We start from the raw sequence: 17,124 nt of genomic DNA, 5'->3' as shown, positions 1-17,124 counted from the left end.
AATGCTGAGAAACGGCAGCTGAGACAGACAGAGCTGTATAACAGGAGAGCAAAGGGTCAGCCTGTTAACGTTGGTGACAGAGTCCTACTGGCCAACTAGGGTGAAAGAGGAAAAAGAAAACTGGCAGATAGATGGGAGGGCATGGTGTACATCAGGGGTGTTCAATCTTATCCACAAAGGGCCAGTGTGGCTACAGACTTTCATTCCAACCAAGTGGGAGCTACACCTGATTACACTTGTTTAATCAGTTCATCTTGGTCTTCAACCAACTATCAAGGGTGACTCCTATTTGACTGGAACGAAAGCCTGCAGCCTCACTGGCCCCTCATGGATAAGATTGAAGACCCCTGGTGTACACGGTTGTCTAAAAAAAAAATGATGCCATTTACACTTATTGCATCAAGAGTCCATCAGGTAATGTGAAAATAGTGCAGAGGAACCTTATCATGTCAGTTAACTTCTTGCCATTTGATGACTCTGATGATGCTGATGATCAACTGTCAGTTTCTGGGGGCAGTGTTAGTGTGGCTGTCAGCTCCCAGACCAAGTTAGACAATGGCACTGATGACAGGACTGTCAAATGCGTTGCTGGTCTTCCTGGTGACTGATGCACACAGTGATGGCACAGGAGATATTGAAACTATGGACAGAAGAAATAAGATGGGGCTTGCCTCACTTGAGGTTGAAAACGAGAGTGCCTCTGTGTCCTCTGGCTGCGAGAGTCCTGTATGTGCTGTGTCGGATGAGTGTGTTGGTGGGTCTTTGTCTGTTGACTCCCGGTCAGATTTTTCTTTTCCTGCCCACACTGGGAATGTGGCATCAGGTGGTTCTCCTGGTCAGCAAGGGGGTGATGTATGCACTAGGCGGGGTAGACTGGTCAAGCCAGTGAATAGGCTAATTCAGACCATGTCTGTTCAGTGGGTGCGGAATCTTTTTAGAGGAGCTCATTAGAGCATATTCACATGGATCTTTTGATAAGTTTCCTTTCCTCAAATAATATTTCTCGATAAAATCTTTTTGATAAGTTTCCTTTCCACAATTTTCCTGTATATATTTTTCAATTCCTCAACACACTGTGTACTTTCCTTTGAGGGGAGTTAGTATTAGTCCCAGTCTATTGTATTGGACTGTTTCTGCAGTTTGGATATATATTTTTTTAATATGATGTGTATCAGGCACGTTTACTGTGGTTGGTGTGGGGGGGCATTCTCACCACCTAGTCAATCACTGGAAAGCTTTCTTTTGCTGATGGACCAGTCCTGAATTGGGGTAACTCATCTGCACTCTATTTGACAGTTAGGATTTCTTGTGTTGTTATCTTCATTTCTTTTGTTCTGTATTTCTGGGTCTGTATTTGTGAAGCTTATTTCCTTGTGATTTTTTTTTTTTAGCTGCATGAAATTCAGTGAAGTCAGTGGGGGTGAGTGTAGCAGGGTTGGTTGCGTTTCTCTGAATTTCCACACTCAAGAGGGTCCCCCCACGTCTGTGTTAGGGTAGGTGGAGGAATGGCGAAGTTAGGATCCACAAGCAGAACACAGACAGTAATCCAATAAATAATATGATTTAATTGAAGAAAGGGCATGGCAACAAGGTAAACAAACAGGACAAAAACAAATGGCAAAAATAGTCCAGACAAAATGAGACAAACAACTTGACAAAAACATGAGACAGGCAAAGACAAAAACGCTGCTGCAAAAAACCATGAACAAGAAAAGACCCTTCGTGCAAGAAACAATGAATCAGAAATAACCCTTAGTGCAAAAAAACACCGGGAACCAGAAGAATGCTCATGCAAAAACCATGAACAAGAAAAAGTCATGAGAGAGAATAACCATGAACAGCAAGAGAGGCACAGAAATGGCTAAAGGAGCAAACAAGATGTTCTGGCTAAGTCTGAGAACGGCTTATTTATACACAGCAGTGAAACCCAGGAAGTGAATATGGGTGAGACGGAATTCCTGTCCCGGATCAGTGCTGGTGTGAGAGATCCGTAATCTCCGGAGTGGATGTCTGGGGCGGAGCATGACAGTCTGTGTGCGTTTTATTTTTTTACTTTCCCATGCCTCTGGTGTACAGTGGTCTGTTCCCACAGTGGACCCCCTTAAGTTTTGAGATTACCCCCTGCCCTGTCTCTTTTGCTACTGTCCAGCGTCAGAGGAGCTGTGATGCGGCTTGCTCGCTACATGCCTGACTTTGTGTTTTGTTTTCTTTAACATATCGGCGTCAGAGCAATAAAGTACAGCAGACCCAGCCTGGTTGTGGCATCTCTTTAAATCACACAATGCAGAGAAAGAGAGTGGCAGAGTCAACCTTCTCCGTTACACCAGCAAAAGTCTGATACGCCGATAAACAGCGAAAATTCCAATTAACAAGTTATTTTTTAATTGATTCATATGTAATTAATCTAGAAAGTAAATCTGATTGTCATGAACACATTTCAGTGTCTTATTGAATAATGCATTACAGTTTAAACAACATAAATCAGTTGAGTTCACTGTGTAGAAGAAGGAACATGATGCATGAACATCAGTGTGAAGAGAGAAAGCAAGACTGGGCTTTGGATATAATTTTACTGGGATAAAAGTCAAAAAGACAATCAATTCTGTTTGGAATTTTCAGTTATAAAGTGATGATCGGAAGTGTGTGTGTGTGTGTGTGTGTGTGTGCCGTACCTCAGTTTCTCCAGTGTACAGTGTGGATTCTCCAGTCCAGCAGAGAGCAGCTTCACTCCTGAATCCTGCAGGTTATTGCAACTCAGGTTCAGTTCTCTCAGTCTGGAGGAGTTTGAGCTGAGAACTGAGGACAGAACTCTACAGTTTTCCTCTGTCAATTTACACCCACGCAGACTGGAAGAGAAATGATGAAATCTGTGAATATCTGATGGATAAATGAGGTGTGTTCCAGCAGTTGTTGAATAAAGTGTCTCCCTGAACACAAGGTTCTGATGTCAGAATAAAAATATAAAATAAAGAAACTGTGTTTGTACTTGGACAGATCCACCTGTCTCAGTTCATAGGAGACGATGGATTTAACTACATTTTTTATAATCTACTGAAAAAATAGATTATATTTTTTAATCTATTTTTATAATCTACTTGACTGTACTTTTATTTGATCTCATTCATTTTTACCTCTATTTTACATGTTTATTATATTTGTTATCTTATTTAGCAACATTTTTTTATCACACTGTACATTAACTTTATGATATTATTGGTTTTATATCCTCTTGATTTTACGATTTCATGATCGATTTTACTATTTTTGACTGATTTTACAATATTATGGTTGATTTTCATGATTCTATTTGGTTTTATGTCTTTCATCTTGCCTCATTATTTCTTTCCGTCTATTCTTCTTATTCGGCCGATCAGGTATTTAATTGCATTTGTCTCAACTGTAAAGCGCTTTGGGTCACCTGCTGTTTTTAAATGCGCTGGAGAAATAAAGTGACTTGACATGAGTGTGAAGAGAGAAAGTAAGATTGGGCCTTGGATATAATTTTACTGGGATAAAAGTCACAAATAAAAAGACAATCAATGCTGTTTGGAATTTTCAACTATAAAGTGATGATCTGAGTCCTCTGTGTGTGTGTGTGTGTGTGTGTACACCTCAGTGTCTCCAGTGTACAGTGTGGATTCTCCAGTCCAGCAGAGAGCAGCTTCCCTCCTGAATCCTGCAGGTTATTGCAACTCAGGTTCAGTTCTCTCAGTCTGGAGGAGTTTGAGCTGAGAACTGAGGACAGAACTCTACAGCTTTCCTCTGTCACATCACACCCCCACAAACTGGAAGAGAAATCATGAAATATCTGATGGATCAATGAGGTGTGTTCCATCAGTTGTGGAATAAAGTGTCTCCCTGAACACAAGGTTCTCATCTCATTATCTCTAGCCGCTTTATCCTGTTCTACAGGGTCGCAGGTGAGCTGGAGCCTATCCCAGCTGACTACGGGCGAAAGGCAGGGTACACTCTGGACAAGTCGCTAGGTCATCACAGGGCTGACACATAGACACAGACAACCATTCACACTCACATTCACACCTACGCTCAATTTAGAGTCACCAGTTAACCTAACCTGCATGTCTTTGGACTGTGGGGGAAACCGGAGCACCCGGAGGAAACCTACGCGGACATGGGGAGAACATGCAAACTCCACACAAAAAGGCCCTCGCCGGCCACGGGGCTCGAACCCGGACCTTCTTGCTGTGAGGTCACAGTGCTAACCACTACACCACCATGCCGCCCACAAGGTTCTGATAAAAATATAAAATAAAGAGACTGTGTGTTTGTACTTGGACAGATCCACGTGTCTCAGCTCATATGAGGTGATGAATTTAACTACAAGAATGGGAAGGAGACGGATAGAGGTGGAGACACAAGATCTAAACAGTAGGCATCTCAGGGGAAAATTCAAATTCAATCCAAATTGCTTGAAACTGATCTCACTGAATTCAGAACTGAATGCAGAACAACAGACTTTTTACAGAATTAAAATATGTTTATCCATTCTTGAGATATTACAAATCAAAGATTGAAAAAAAAAGGCTTAATTTTTTAGAAAACTGCCGTAATATTCTGTATGAGGATCACATGGTCCAAAATGGGCCTCATTAACCAATGAAATCAGATGGTTTTTTTCATAACTTTTTATTTATTTTTCAAGATGTTTACATGGAAATTGGCAGGAACATAGATGTTTGTAGACTGAATAAAAAGTTTTAAAAATTAAATCAAAAAAGAGAGAAAGAAAAATTGTATTGAATTTGTATTTAATTAGTATTTATTATGCAAATCAGTTTAAACATTAAATCATTACAACAATCAATTACAAACAATCTCTATCTTATCGACATTCGGCTCCCTGAACAGCACCGGCCTTGATCAAGGCCGTTGCTGGGAAAACATTTCCCCCAGAAGGTCACTGCTGGGAGACTCTCTCGCATTCTTCGTATTCCTTCCCCAATTTTCCACGGTCACCGTTTTTCACCCCCAGTGTGACAAGCGGGTGCGTGACCAGCACCGCTTGCATGCCTGCAGGAGCGGACAGCTGCTTGCTTGCACTGGGTTACCTCTACTTCCTCCCCTCCCCTCCTACCCCCTTACCCCTTCCCCCCACCCCTGATTGCCCCCTCCTTCCCCCCTTTCCCCCCCTCAAGTCCCGTGTTTTAAAGTGTACTTGTGTTATTGTGTGCTTGTGCGGAGGTTTTTAAATGCTCCCACACTGTACTCCTGATAGGAGCATAGTGGGGGGGGGGTTCTTTTTTTCCTCATCTTTCCTCATGTTACTACTGTGTTTCTTTTTCTTTTATCCCTGTCTTCCTCTCCTGTTCCCCCTCTGTAAGGACAGGGTGATGGTCAATTTCACTGGTAACAGTGACAATAAAGGGTTCATTCATTCATCATTCATTCATTACACTCATCAAAAAAAGTCATAAAAGATTATTTCTAATCCCCTCTTTGTGCTCTGTCGGCCTTTGTATTTCTCAGTAGGGCCGACTAGTGTTTATATGAAAGAATATAAATGATTAATATTCACAGCTTTCAAGGCAAACCTCAAAAAAACTGTCTGATCCACATCCAATAAACAATTTACATTAACTGAACTGAAATCGACACTCGCATTTCTGACTTCCGGTTTTTAAAATCTCATTCCGACCACTAAGATCTCAATATTGTTCATCAAAACAGCAACAGTTATATTCTAAATTGTTATTTATTTAAAGGGATCAGTTTGATTTGAAAAAATAAGTAGGTAAAGCTATGAAAACTCACTTCAAAGTCTCCCGTGAAACAGAACATCAAAACTAGCAGAGGGAAAATGTTGCTGAATCCTTCATCAGAAACAGTGAGAGCGAGAGAACATCACTATAAAAGTGATCTGACTGATATTGACAAGTAATCCAGTGGGAAACCGATCAGAAGAGAGAGAGAGAGAGAGAGAGCGCCTGACCACTTTCCCGTGACTCAAAAAGAAAAGCACAGGCAGTTTCCTGACGTCCCACGAGCAGAGTTTTTCTCTGCTGTACCGAATTCAATCTGCTGTTACTCCCAAAGTACTGAACAGATCTTAACCAGATCCATTTCTTTGGAAAGCAGAGATTATAAGCTTTTTAATGATAGTATTCACGATAGAAAATATTCAAGAGTTAAGCAATGACAGGTTTGGAAACTTTGATGTGCATCTGCATGCTTAATTTTCACACCACGGCGAGTGAGAGTCTGATACACCTATAAACACTTCTAATTACAAGTCAAAGTTTTTTTTTTAATTGATTCATGACAGGGAATTAAGGGCGGCAAGGTGGTGTAGTGGTTAGCCCTGTGACCTCACAGCAAGAAGGTCCGGGTTCGAGCCCCGTGGCCGGCGAGGGCCTTTCTGTGTGGAGTTTGCATGTTCTCCCCGTGTCCGCGTGGGTTTCCTCCGGGTGCTCCGGTTTCCCCCACAGTCCAAAGACATGCAGGTTAGGTTAACTGGTGACTCTAAATTGAGCGTAGGTGTGAATGTGAGTGTGAATGGTTGTCTGTGTATATGTGTCAGCCCTGTGATGGCCTGGCGACTTGTCCAGGGTGTACCCCGCCTTTCGCCCGTAGTCAGCTGGGATAGGCTCCAGCTTGCCTGCGACCCTGTAGAAGGATAAAGCGGCTAGAGATAATGAGATGAGATGAGATGAGATGAGATGAGATGAGATGAGTTCACTGTGTAGAAGAAGGAACATGATGCATGAACATGAGTGTGTAGAGAAAAAGTAAGATTGGGCCTTGGATATAATTTTACTGGGATAAAAGTCACAAATAAAGACACAATCAATTCTGTTTATGATTTTCAGTTATAAAGTGATGATCTGAGTCCTGTGTGTGTGTGTGTGTGTGTGTGTGTACCTCAGTATCTCCAGTGTACAGTGTGGATTCTCCAGTCCAGCAGAGAGCAGCTTCACTCCTGAATCCTGCAGGTTATTGAAACTCAGGTTCAGTTCTCTCAGTCTGGAGGAGTTTGAGCTGAGAACTGAGGACAGAACTCTACAGCTTTCCTCTGTCAGTTTACACCCACACAGACTGGAAGAGAAACGATGAAATCTGTGAATATCTGATGGATAAATAAGGTGTGTTCCATCAGTTGTGGAATAAAGTGTCTCCCTGAACACAAGGTTCTGATGTCAGAATAAAAATATAAAATAAAGAGACTGTGTTTGTACTTGGATAGATCCACCTGTCTCAGCTCATATGAGACGATGGATTTAACTATGTTTATAATCTATTCATAAAATAGATGTTTTGAAATCCATGTTAATTATCTACTTTATTTTACTTTTATTTGATATCTTATTTATTTTTATTCTATTTATTTTATTATTTTTATCTTATTTAGCTACATACAACCCCGATTCCAAAAAAGTTGGGACAAAGTACAAATTGTAAATAAAAATGGAATGCAATAATTTACAAATCTCAAAAACTGATATTGTATTCACAATAGAACATAGACAACATATCAAATGTCGAAAGTGAGACATTTTGAAATTTCATGCCAAATATTGGCTCATTTGAAATTTCATGACAGCAACACATCTCAAAAAAGTTGGGACAGGGGCAATAAGAGGCTGGAAAAGTTAAAGGTACAAAAAATGAACAGCTGGAGGACCAAATTGCAACTCATTAGGTCAAATGGCAATAGGTCATTAACATGACTGGGTATAAAAAGAGCATCTTGGAGTGGCAGCGGCTCTCAGAAGTAAAGATGGGAAGAGGATCACCAATCCCCCTAATTCTGCGCCGACAAATACTGGAGCAATATCAGAAAGGAGTTCGACAATGTAAAATTGCAAAGAGTTTGAACATATCATCATCTACAGTGCATAATATCATCAAAAGATTCAGAGAATCTGGAAGCATCTCTGTGCGTAAGGGTCAAGGCCGGAAAACCATACTGGGTGCCCGTGATCTTCGGGCCCTTAGACGGCACTGCATCACATACAGGCATGCTTCTGTATTGGAAATCACAAAATGGGCTCAGGAATATTTCCAGAGAACATTATCTGTGAACACAATTCACCGTGCCATCCACCGTTGCCAGCTAAAACTCTATAGTTCAAAGAAGAAGCCATATCTAAACACGATCCAGAAGCGCAGACGTCTTCTCTGGGCCAAGGCTCATTTAAAATGGACTGTGGCAAAGTGGAAAACTGTTCTGTGGTCAGACGAATCAAAATTTGAAGTTCTTTATGGAAATCAGGGACGCCTTGTCATTCGGACTAAAGAGGAGAAGGACAACCCAAGTTGTTATCAGCGCTTGGTTCAGAAGCCTGCATCTCTGATGGTATGGGGTTGCATTAGTGCGTGTGGCATGGGCAGCTTACACATCTGGAAAGACACCATCAATGCTGAAAGGTATATCCAGGTTCTAGAGCAACATAGGCTCCCATCCAGACGACGTCTCTTTCAGGGAAGACCTTGCATTTTCCAACATGACAATGCCAAACCACATACTGCATCAATTACAGCATCATGGCTGTGTAGAAGAAGGGTCCGGGTACTGAACTGGCCAGCCTGCAGTCCAGATCTTTCACCCATAGAAAACATTTGGCGCATCATAAAACAGAAGATACAACAAAAAAGACCTAAGACAGTTGAGCAACTAGAATCCTACATTAGACAAGAATGGGTTAACATTCCTATCCCTAAACTTGAGCAACTTGTCTCCTCAGTCCCCAGACGTTTACAGACTGTTGTAAAGAGAAAAGGGGACGTCTCACAGTGGTAAACATGGCCTTGTCCCAACTTTTTTGAGATGTGTTGTTGTCATGAAATTTAAAATCACCTAATTTTTCTCTTTAAATGATACATTTTCTCAGTTTAAACATTTGATATTTAATCTATATTCTATTCTGAATAAAATATAGAATTTTGAAACTTCCACATCATTGCATTCCATTTTTTTTTACAATTTGTACTTTGTCCCAACTTTTTTGGAATCGGGGTTGTATTTTTATCACACTGCACATTAACTTCACTTTATTGGTTTTATATCCTCTTTTGATTTTATGACTGATTCTGATTTCAAGATTGATTTTACGATCTTATGTTTGATTTTCATAATCCACTCACTGGGGGTGAGTAAGCGTACTCTTGGTGCCAGTCCCAAGTCCAGATAAATTGGAGAGGGTTGTGTCACGAAGGGCATCCGGCGTAAAACTGTGCCAAATCTAACATGCGGATTGAAAAGAGAAGATGTTTCATTTTGATTATTCTATTTGGTTTTATATCTTTTGTCTTGCCTCATTATTTCTCTCGTTCTATTCTTCTTATTCATGCCTATCATATATTTGATTAGATTTGCCTCGACTGTCAGGAGCTTTGGGTCAACTGCTGTTTTAAATATGCTGGAAAAATAGAATGACTTGAATGTAGAGAGAAAGTAAGATTGGGCCTTGGATATAATTTTACTGGAATAAAAGTCACAAATAAAGACACAATCAATTCTGTTTTTAATCTTCAGTTGTAAAGTGATGAGCTGAGTCATGTGTGTGTGTGTGTGTGTACCTCAGTTTCTCCAGTGTACAGTGTGGATTCTCCAGTCCAGCAGAGAGCAGCTTCACTCCTGAATCCTGCAGGTTATTGGCACTCAGGTTCAGTTCTCTCAGTCTGGAGGAGTTTGAGCTGAGAACTGAGGACAGAACTCTACAGCTTTCCTCTGTCAGTTTACACCGACACAGACTGGAAGAGAAACAATGAAATCTCAGAACACTGATCTTAAACACAAACACAGAAATCAGAGGACAGGACGCCACATCAGCACATTTACAGGATCAGCGACGTCTTTCTGCACTCCACAATCTCTCAGCTACAATTTATTATCACACCATTAGCTCATGGACAGAACACACACGTGAGAGCAAGCAGCCTCTCTCTTTCTCTCTCTCTTTCTCACACACACACACACGAATACAATCTTCAGTAAAAGTACCAGAGGTTGGTTTGTAGATGATCAGAGTCATTATTCACAAGCATTAATCCTAACAGTGCAGTTCATCCATCCATCCATCCATAGGCCATTGTTGGCTGCTGAGCTCGAACCCAGAACCTTCTTGCTGTGAGGAGACAGTGCTAACCACTACACCACTGTGCCGCCCCAGTGCAGTTCAGAGTCACATTAAAATAACAAACCATGCACTGATACAGTTAAAAATAAAAATACTCACTCAGCTCTTCTGGAGGCTTTGACCACTGGAATCAGCTTCAGAAGACATTCCTCTGATGGGTCATATTTACTCAAATTAAACTCATCCAGCTCCTGTTCTGAGTTCAGTAACACAAACACCAGAGCTGACCACTGAGCAGGAGAGAGTCTGGTTCCTCTGAGACACCAGGAATGTCTTCTGTTCAGGTAGCATTGTACTTCCTGCACGAGAGAATGATCATTCAGTTCATTCAGACAGTGGAACAGATTGATGGATTTCTCTGGAGATGGATTCTCCCTGATCTTCTTCTTGATGTATTTGACTGTTTCCTGTTTGCTGTGAGAGCTACTTCCTGTCTGGGGCATCAAGCCTCGTAAGAGAGTCTGATTGGATTCCAGTGAGAGACCCAGAAGGAAGCGGAGGAACAGGTCCAGGTGTCCATTCTCACTCTGTAAGGCCTTGTCCACTGCACTCCTGAGGAAATCAGACATGTTTGACTTTCTGAAGAAATTAAAAAGTCCAGGAGGTTGATTCCCGAGCACATTTGTCTTTGTAAAAAGAAAGCAGAGAAATGTGTATAAAGCAGCCAGAAACTCCTGAACACTCAGATGTACAAAGCTGAAGACCTTCCCCAGGTGAAGCCCAAACTCCTCTCTGAAGATTTGGGTACACACTCCTGAGTACACTGACACTTCTCTCACATCAATGCCACACTCTCTCAGGTCTTCCTCATAGAAGATCAGGTTTCCTTTCTCCAGCTGTTGGAAAGCCAGTTTTCCCAGTGCCAGGATACTCTCTCTGGTCTGCTGAGGATCAGGCTCACATTTCTGATGGTACTTTTGCTCCTTGTGTTTGATCTGAAAGATCAGGAAGTGTGTGAACATTTGAGTCAGAGTCTTGGGGATCTCTCCACTCTCTGCTTCACCCAACATTCTCTCGAGAACAGTGGCTGAGATCCAGCAGAAGACTGGGATGTGACACATGATGTAGAGGCTTCTTGAGGACTTCATGTGTGTGATGATTTTATTCGCCAGGCTCTGATCACTGATCCTCTTCCGAAAGTACTCCTCTTTCTGAGGATCACTGAACCCTCGTACCTCTGTTACCTGGTCTACACACTCAGGAGGGATCTGATTGGCTGCTGCTGGCCGTGAAGTTATCCAGAGGAGAGCAGAGGGAAGCAGATTCCCCTTGATGAGGTTTGTCAGCAGCACATCCACTGAGGCCGACTCTGTCACATCACACAATCTCTCACTGTTCTGGAAATTTAGAGGAAATCGACACTCATCCAGACCATCAAAGATCAACAGGACTTTGTAGATGTTACAGTCTATTAATCCTAGTTCTCTCATTTCTGGGAAAAAGTGATGAAGGAGATTCATCAGACTGAGAATTTCCTGCTTCATCAGATTCAGCTCTCTAAAGGGAAGTGGGAACATGAAGGTGACGTCCTGATTCGCTTTTCCTTCAGTCCAGTCCAGAATGAACTTCTGCATAGAGACTGTTTTTCCAATTCCAGCAACTCCTTTAGTCAGCACACTTCTGATGGACATGTCTTGAAAGAGATCATTACACTTGATGGGTGTCTCCTGTGTTGCTGGTCTCCTGGACGCTGTCTCAATCTGTCTCACTTCATGTTCTTTATTGACGTCTCCACTCCAACCCTCTGTGATGTAGAGCTCTGTGTAGATCTCATTCAGAAGAGCTGAGCTTCCATGCTGTGAGATTCCTTCATTAATTCTTTTGAACTTCTCTCTCAGGTGGGATTTCAGCTTTTGCTGACACACAGAGACCGCAGACTCTGATTAAAAAAAAAAAGTCATAACATCTTTTAATGCAAAATCACTGAGCACAATATAAATGAAATATTGATGTACGTTTCTCATTAATTATAAAAAGTTATAACTGAAAACATTGCAAACTGAAACTAATTTCAGCGTTCTAAAATCACTGACTGAATCAGCTTGATAAATTTAAGATGTATTTAAATATGAACCAAACTTATGGAGATAAAATAAAGTCATGATTCAGAGCTCTTACTGTTCTGCAGTGTGTGAGCGAGATCTGTGTGGTTCATGTTCTTCAGGAAGTGCAGTGTGATCTTCAGCACTCCCTCTCTGATGCTGCTCTGATCCTCCTCATCCTCCACCTCCCTCTCAGAGCATGCTGGGGAATCTGGACTCAGGAGCTTCTTAAACCTTTTCAGCTCCTTCTGTATCACAGCGATGACTTTGTGTTCCAGCTCCTGGTTAGAAACACACAGGAACAGATCGAAATATTATAATGTTACACAACGAGAGAGGATTTATTTCAGGAAAAGAAGAAAAGTCTTTTTCTATTCCCAACTGAAACTCTGTCTGATTACCCATAATGCAACTGTATGTGGATAAAACTGCACACACACACACACACCTTGAATATGGACTCCAGTTGACTTCTGCTGATGTTTGATTTCTTCTTTTGTGGTCTGTGAACAAACAAAACACATCCTGTAATATGGACTATATGTACCATAGCTGTCCAACACACACTAATAAATACAGAGACAGATATTTAACACTGTCCTCTTAACACAATACACTGAGTTCAGGATTTCCTCACTGATACTAACATACTTACAAACACATGAATGAATGAATGAATGAATGAATGAATTAAATAGTGATGAATGTCCAGGTGTAAATGTTCTCGTGTTCCACCACAGACCCTCCAGCTCTGGGACTGCAGGCTGAACTGAACTCTCACAGCAGTTTTCCTCACTGCCAGTCCGAGAGCTGCAGCACTGCACAGTTTAGTGTTTTACTGCTTCAACACCTGATAAAGCTCATGAAGGGCTTCATCATGAGACCAGTGAGTTTGATCAGGTGGAACAGCACCGTAAAACACCTCACTGTACTGACCTCACATCAGCAGAACCGTCTCGGTCTCTGAAGGCAGGTGGACGTCCCACTGACATCTCACTCTTCATGGACACACCGCTGGGTTCTGGTGAGTCTGATCTCTTTCCCTCCATCATTCTACAACACAGATATTATTACATCCTGTAATTAAGGTTAGTGAACATGCTAATATAAAATGGAGTGTCTCCAGAAGACTGTATATCGAGTTTGAATTCGTGTTGCACAGATCGTCTTAGTCTCAATTCAATCTTAGTCTAATAAGCAGCAAATTAAATAATACAGACAAATAAAAGTCAAGGCCTCACATTTCAACCAACCATTTTATATCTATAAATGTTTAAAAAGCTCTGACATTAAAAACAGGCGAAAACATGCGCACGCACACAAAAGCTCTCTCCAAACAATAAATACTTGCACTGTGTTCAAATGCATTTGCAGGGTTCTTTTGTGACTCAAACACCGCTTCAAACGGAGTCAGTGTTTGGTTTCTGTCCAATAATTTCATGGAAAAACACAAGAGTCTTTCTATAACTCGGGCTATGTTCCATGTCCATTGATGGTAATTATATTTATTCTCACTATTTTCTTCAAAAAACATCAAATATTACTGTTGTATGGAAAGCATGTTATAATATCACACAAACATGATGTCCATCCTCTGCTTCATTGCACCTGAACTTTGTCATGATGTTCCTGAATTGATTGTTTTTGCTCTGTTCGTTTTTCAGTTGAGGGAATTTTATTTTCAAAATCAGGAATAAAATGTGTCAGTCAAAAACAACTATTTCTTATTTATTTCAAAAGTCTAAAAATGAAAAATATTCTTTAAATGGATTTTCTCATTTAACTAATTAAGAAATCTAAATTTATGAATATCCGCAAAAAAAATGGGAAGCCCCTCGTTGGGCAGCCAGTCAGAAGTCTGTGATCAAACAAAGAAAAGTCCTTTTACAATGATTTTAATAGGAGCTGCCATTTTGTTTTGGGCCAGTTCTGGGGAGGTACTTTGTACTGGGACAGATTGTATAAAACCTCTGCCATCTCTGGAGGAATTTCAGTGCATTACGGAAAACACTCAGTGCTGGCACTGTCTTCACGATAAAGGCACTTTCAGATAACTTCTTTTGTGGAAGTGTGTTTTTCAAATTCAGACTTTCATGACATTCTCCTGCTACATCCATGAAGATGGCGAAGTAATCTGTCAAGAACGCAGGCAGCAGATGGATGTCAACACAGAAAAAGGATTTTATTCAAGCAAACAGGCACCGGCCAGGTGATAAGTAAACAAAACCTGGCAAGAAATTAAAAAATATATATCAGAATAGCAAAATTCAAGGTTTGTTCAGGTCAGGAATGGCACACCGAGAGTTTGCAGTGATCTGTTGGAATCGTGTGCTGTGGTAACAGTCAACAGGTGAATGAAATCAATAATCAGGTGACTGAGTGGTGAGGTCGAGGCTGGGTTCTGTGGTCCATGGTGGCCATGTTTGAAGGCCACTGTGAATTATGGGAAGTGGAGTCTTGAGTGCTTCCAGGTGCAGACGTGACAGGAGCTCAGTAATGCGCAATATCGATTGGTGTTTATTCAACAGTTACGTCCAGTCCCCTAATCAGACCAGCTGACTAATCAGACAAGTTGGACTGAATAGCAGCAGGGCTGTGAAAACTAAGCTGACAATGAAGCTGAAGGCAAATGTGTACATTCTGGATTTTGTTGTTGAGAAAAGAATGAAAACATCTCACTATACTGACCTCAGATCAGCAGAACTGTCTCTGAAGTATACTGAATGGTCCTTTGTCCATTGACTCTTCATGGACACCGAGCTGGGTTCTGGTGAGTCTGATCTCTTTCCCTCCATCCTTCTGCAATAGAGATTATAATAACAGAGTATATGGATGATTGGATATCGAGTTTTAATTAGCAGAGAATCTCTTCAACAATCTTCGTCTAATAAACACAAAATAAGACTTCTGTCTCAAATAAATCAAAGCCTGATAAAAGTCTTATCAAAGCCAACAGTTCAAAACTAAGGAACATTTGCAAAAAGTGGAATTAAATGCCTTATTTGGTTTCCGATTATCAATCTGTGTACATTGTGATTAGTTTTACACATCATGTCTCATGTTTTTATACAGACCCCTCTGAAAGCACTGGAACAGCAAGGGCAATTCTCACATTTTTCTCATTTACTTGCAGACTATCCATTCCAATACTTTTGCTCATTCAAATAATGGGTGGTCTGCCTCCAGAGGTGTCGTGTTCTGTTGTTGAACACATTGAGATGTAATGATCAGGAAATGAAGCTGGAACTCTGATCTTTCGGCTCATATTCATCTTTTGATCTCAAACCCAAATGTGTTTGGTGTGAAGCAGAAATAAAAGAGTTGTTCTTGCTGTTCCAATACTTTCAGAGGGTTCTATTAAAGCTTTAGATGGAGAAACTCACCTTGTTTTAGTCCTAAAAGAGTTTTTCACCTCGACACAAAATCCAGCTGCTGAGTTCTGCTTTCTCTTCCTGCTCTGGTGGGGGAAAGACACACACACACACACTTCTTCTTCTTCTCCTTCTTCTTTCAGTTTTATGGCAGTTGGCAACTAGCTTCAATGGTGCATTACCACCAGCAGTTGGACTGGGGTGTGATACTTGAGTTTAAAAACAAACAAACCTAAATTCTTTGAATTAGACCTGTGTTCCTTCAGAAGCTAAATACATATTTGAAGCAGATTTCACCTGTACTTCTTTGCAGAATGTCCTCCAAGTTTAACACTAATTGTTTCCCTTTCAACTGTAAAATTAATCTTTGTCTTTCTTCCTGGTATTTAGGACATTGCAAAATAACATGCTCTGTAGACTTTGGGCTGCCACAGAAATCACAGTTTCCATCTACATGCTTTTTTATTATCACCAAAGAACTATTTAATCTTGTGTGTCCAAACCTCATTCTCGAAAAAGCATCCTCCTCTTCCTTACTTCTGTTGGTGTTTCTGCTCTTTCCCACTTTGTTCTGGATATAAAAAACACTGTCTCCCAGTCTGGCCATTGTCTCATAATGTTTGCCATTTTCCCTTAACTATGTTTTTAACCATACTTTTAATTTCTGCCTTGCTGTAAGTGAATTCAATATCTATGCTGGGATTTCCAGCTGCTTGTTGAGCACATTTATCTGCCATCTCATTCCCTACAACTCCTATATGAGCTGGTACCCATACAAGAGTTATCTTAACTCCTGTCTTTAACAGATTATTTGCAACTTGTAATATTTCAAACAAAATGTCCTGCCTTGATTTTGACTGGGACGTTCCAAGGCTAATCAAAGCTGAGCTGGAGTCTGAACCAATTACTGCCTTCCTTGGCCTGTTAGCTTCCACCCATAGCAGAGCTCGCCACACAGCAACCAACTCTGCTGTATAAACTGCTAGATCATCATTGATTCTTTTTCCTAGTTTGACTTTTAACTTTGGGATAAGAAAAGCAACCCCAACTCTTTTACCAGCCATTTTAGAGGCATCTGTGTATAGAGTTATATCCTCTCTATACGTCTCCATAAGATAGCTCTGAACCCTTAATTTGTCCATGTTGCTCTCTTGCATCTCCTCTAATAACCCCAGGTCAATGGATACCTCTTTAAAAACCCATGGTGGAACAGCTGGGATAGGCACAGTAGAACTTATCGTTAATTCACTAAACCCTATCTCATTAACTTTATCATTAATCACCCAACCAAAACTTCTGACTTGGGCATTTCCACACTCTTGACATTGCCTCAGGACTGGTTGACTCATATGATTTTCATTATGACCCTTTAAATTTGCCCAATACACAATGGCTAACTGTTCTCTTCTAAGATGAAGAGGCATTTCTCCCATCTCCACCTGGATAGCTGGCATTGGAGTAGTTTTAGTAGGAAAGGGGGATAAAAGTGATGAAGTGATAGAAATTGTGGTGGCACCAATGTAAGAAGGAGTTATAGCTATAAATCTATTTGTTATACTGATCTGTAAATGTTACTGTAGTACCACCATTGCATGTAGGTTGACAAAACTGTAC

General features: G+C 40.9%; 1 protein-coding gene across 1 annotated transcript in view; it reads right to left on the bottom strand.

Moving 5' to 3' along the window:
* Positions 1 to 15,568, bottom strand: part of LOC132885812 (NACHT, LRR and PYD domains-containing protein 12-like) — a 38,602-nt gene extending 23,034 nt beyond the window's left edge. The window contains exons 1-9 of the mRNA XM_060920330.1: positions 15,523 to 15,568; positions 14,828 to 14,938; positions 13,076 to 13,192; positions 12,588 to 12,642; positions 12,216 to 12,420; positions 10,197 to 11,976; positions 9,538 to 9,711; positions 6,880 to 7,053; positions 3,612 to 3,785 (exon numbers count right to left, since the gene is read on the bottom strand). Of these exons, the coding sequence (XP_060776313.1) occupies positions 3,612 to 3,785; positions 6,880 to 7,053; positions 9,538 to 9,711; positions 10,197 to 11,976; positions 12,216 to 12,420; positions 12,588 to 12,642; positions 13,076 to 13,192; positions 14,828 to 14,934 (2,786 nt within the window). The 5' untranslated portion in view covers positions 14,935 to 14,938; positions 15,523 to 15,568. The remainder of the gene's footprint in view (positions 1 to 3,611; positions 3,786 to 6,879; positions 7,054 to 9,537; positions 9,712 to 10,196; positions 11,977 to 12,215; positions 12,421 to 12,587; positions 12,643 to 13,075; positions 13,193 to 14,827; positions 14,939 to 15,522) is intronic.
* Between the last annotated feature and the right edge of the window lie 1,556 nt (positions 15,569 to 17,124).

This window comes from Neoarius graeffei, chromosome 5, assembly GCF_027579695.1.
Source record: "Neoarius graeffei isolate fNeoGra1 chromosome 5, fNeoGra1.pri, whole genome shotgun sequence".
NCBI lineage: Eukaryota > Metazoa > Chordata > Actinopteri > Siluriformes > Ariidae > Neoarius > Neoarius graeffei.
This window is presented reverse-complemented; position numbering and strand designations above follow the sequence as displayed.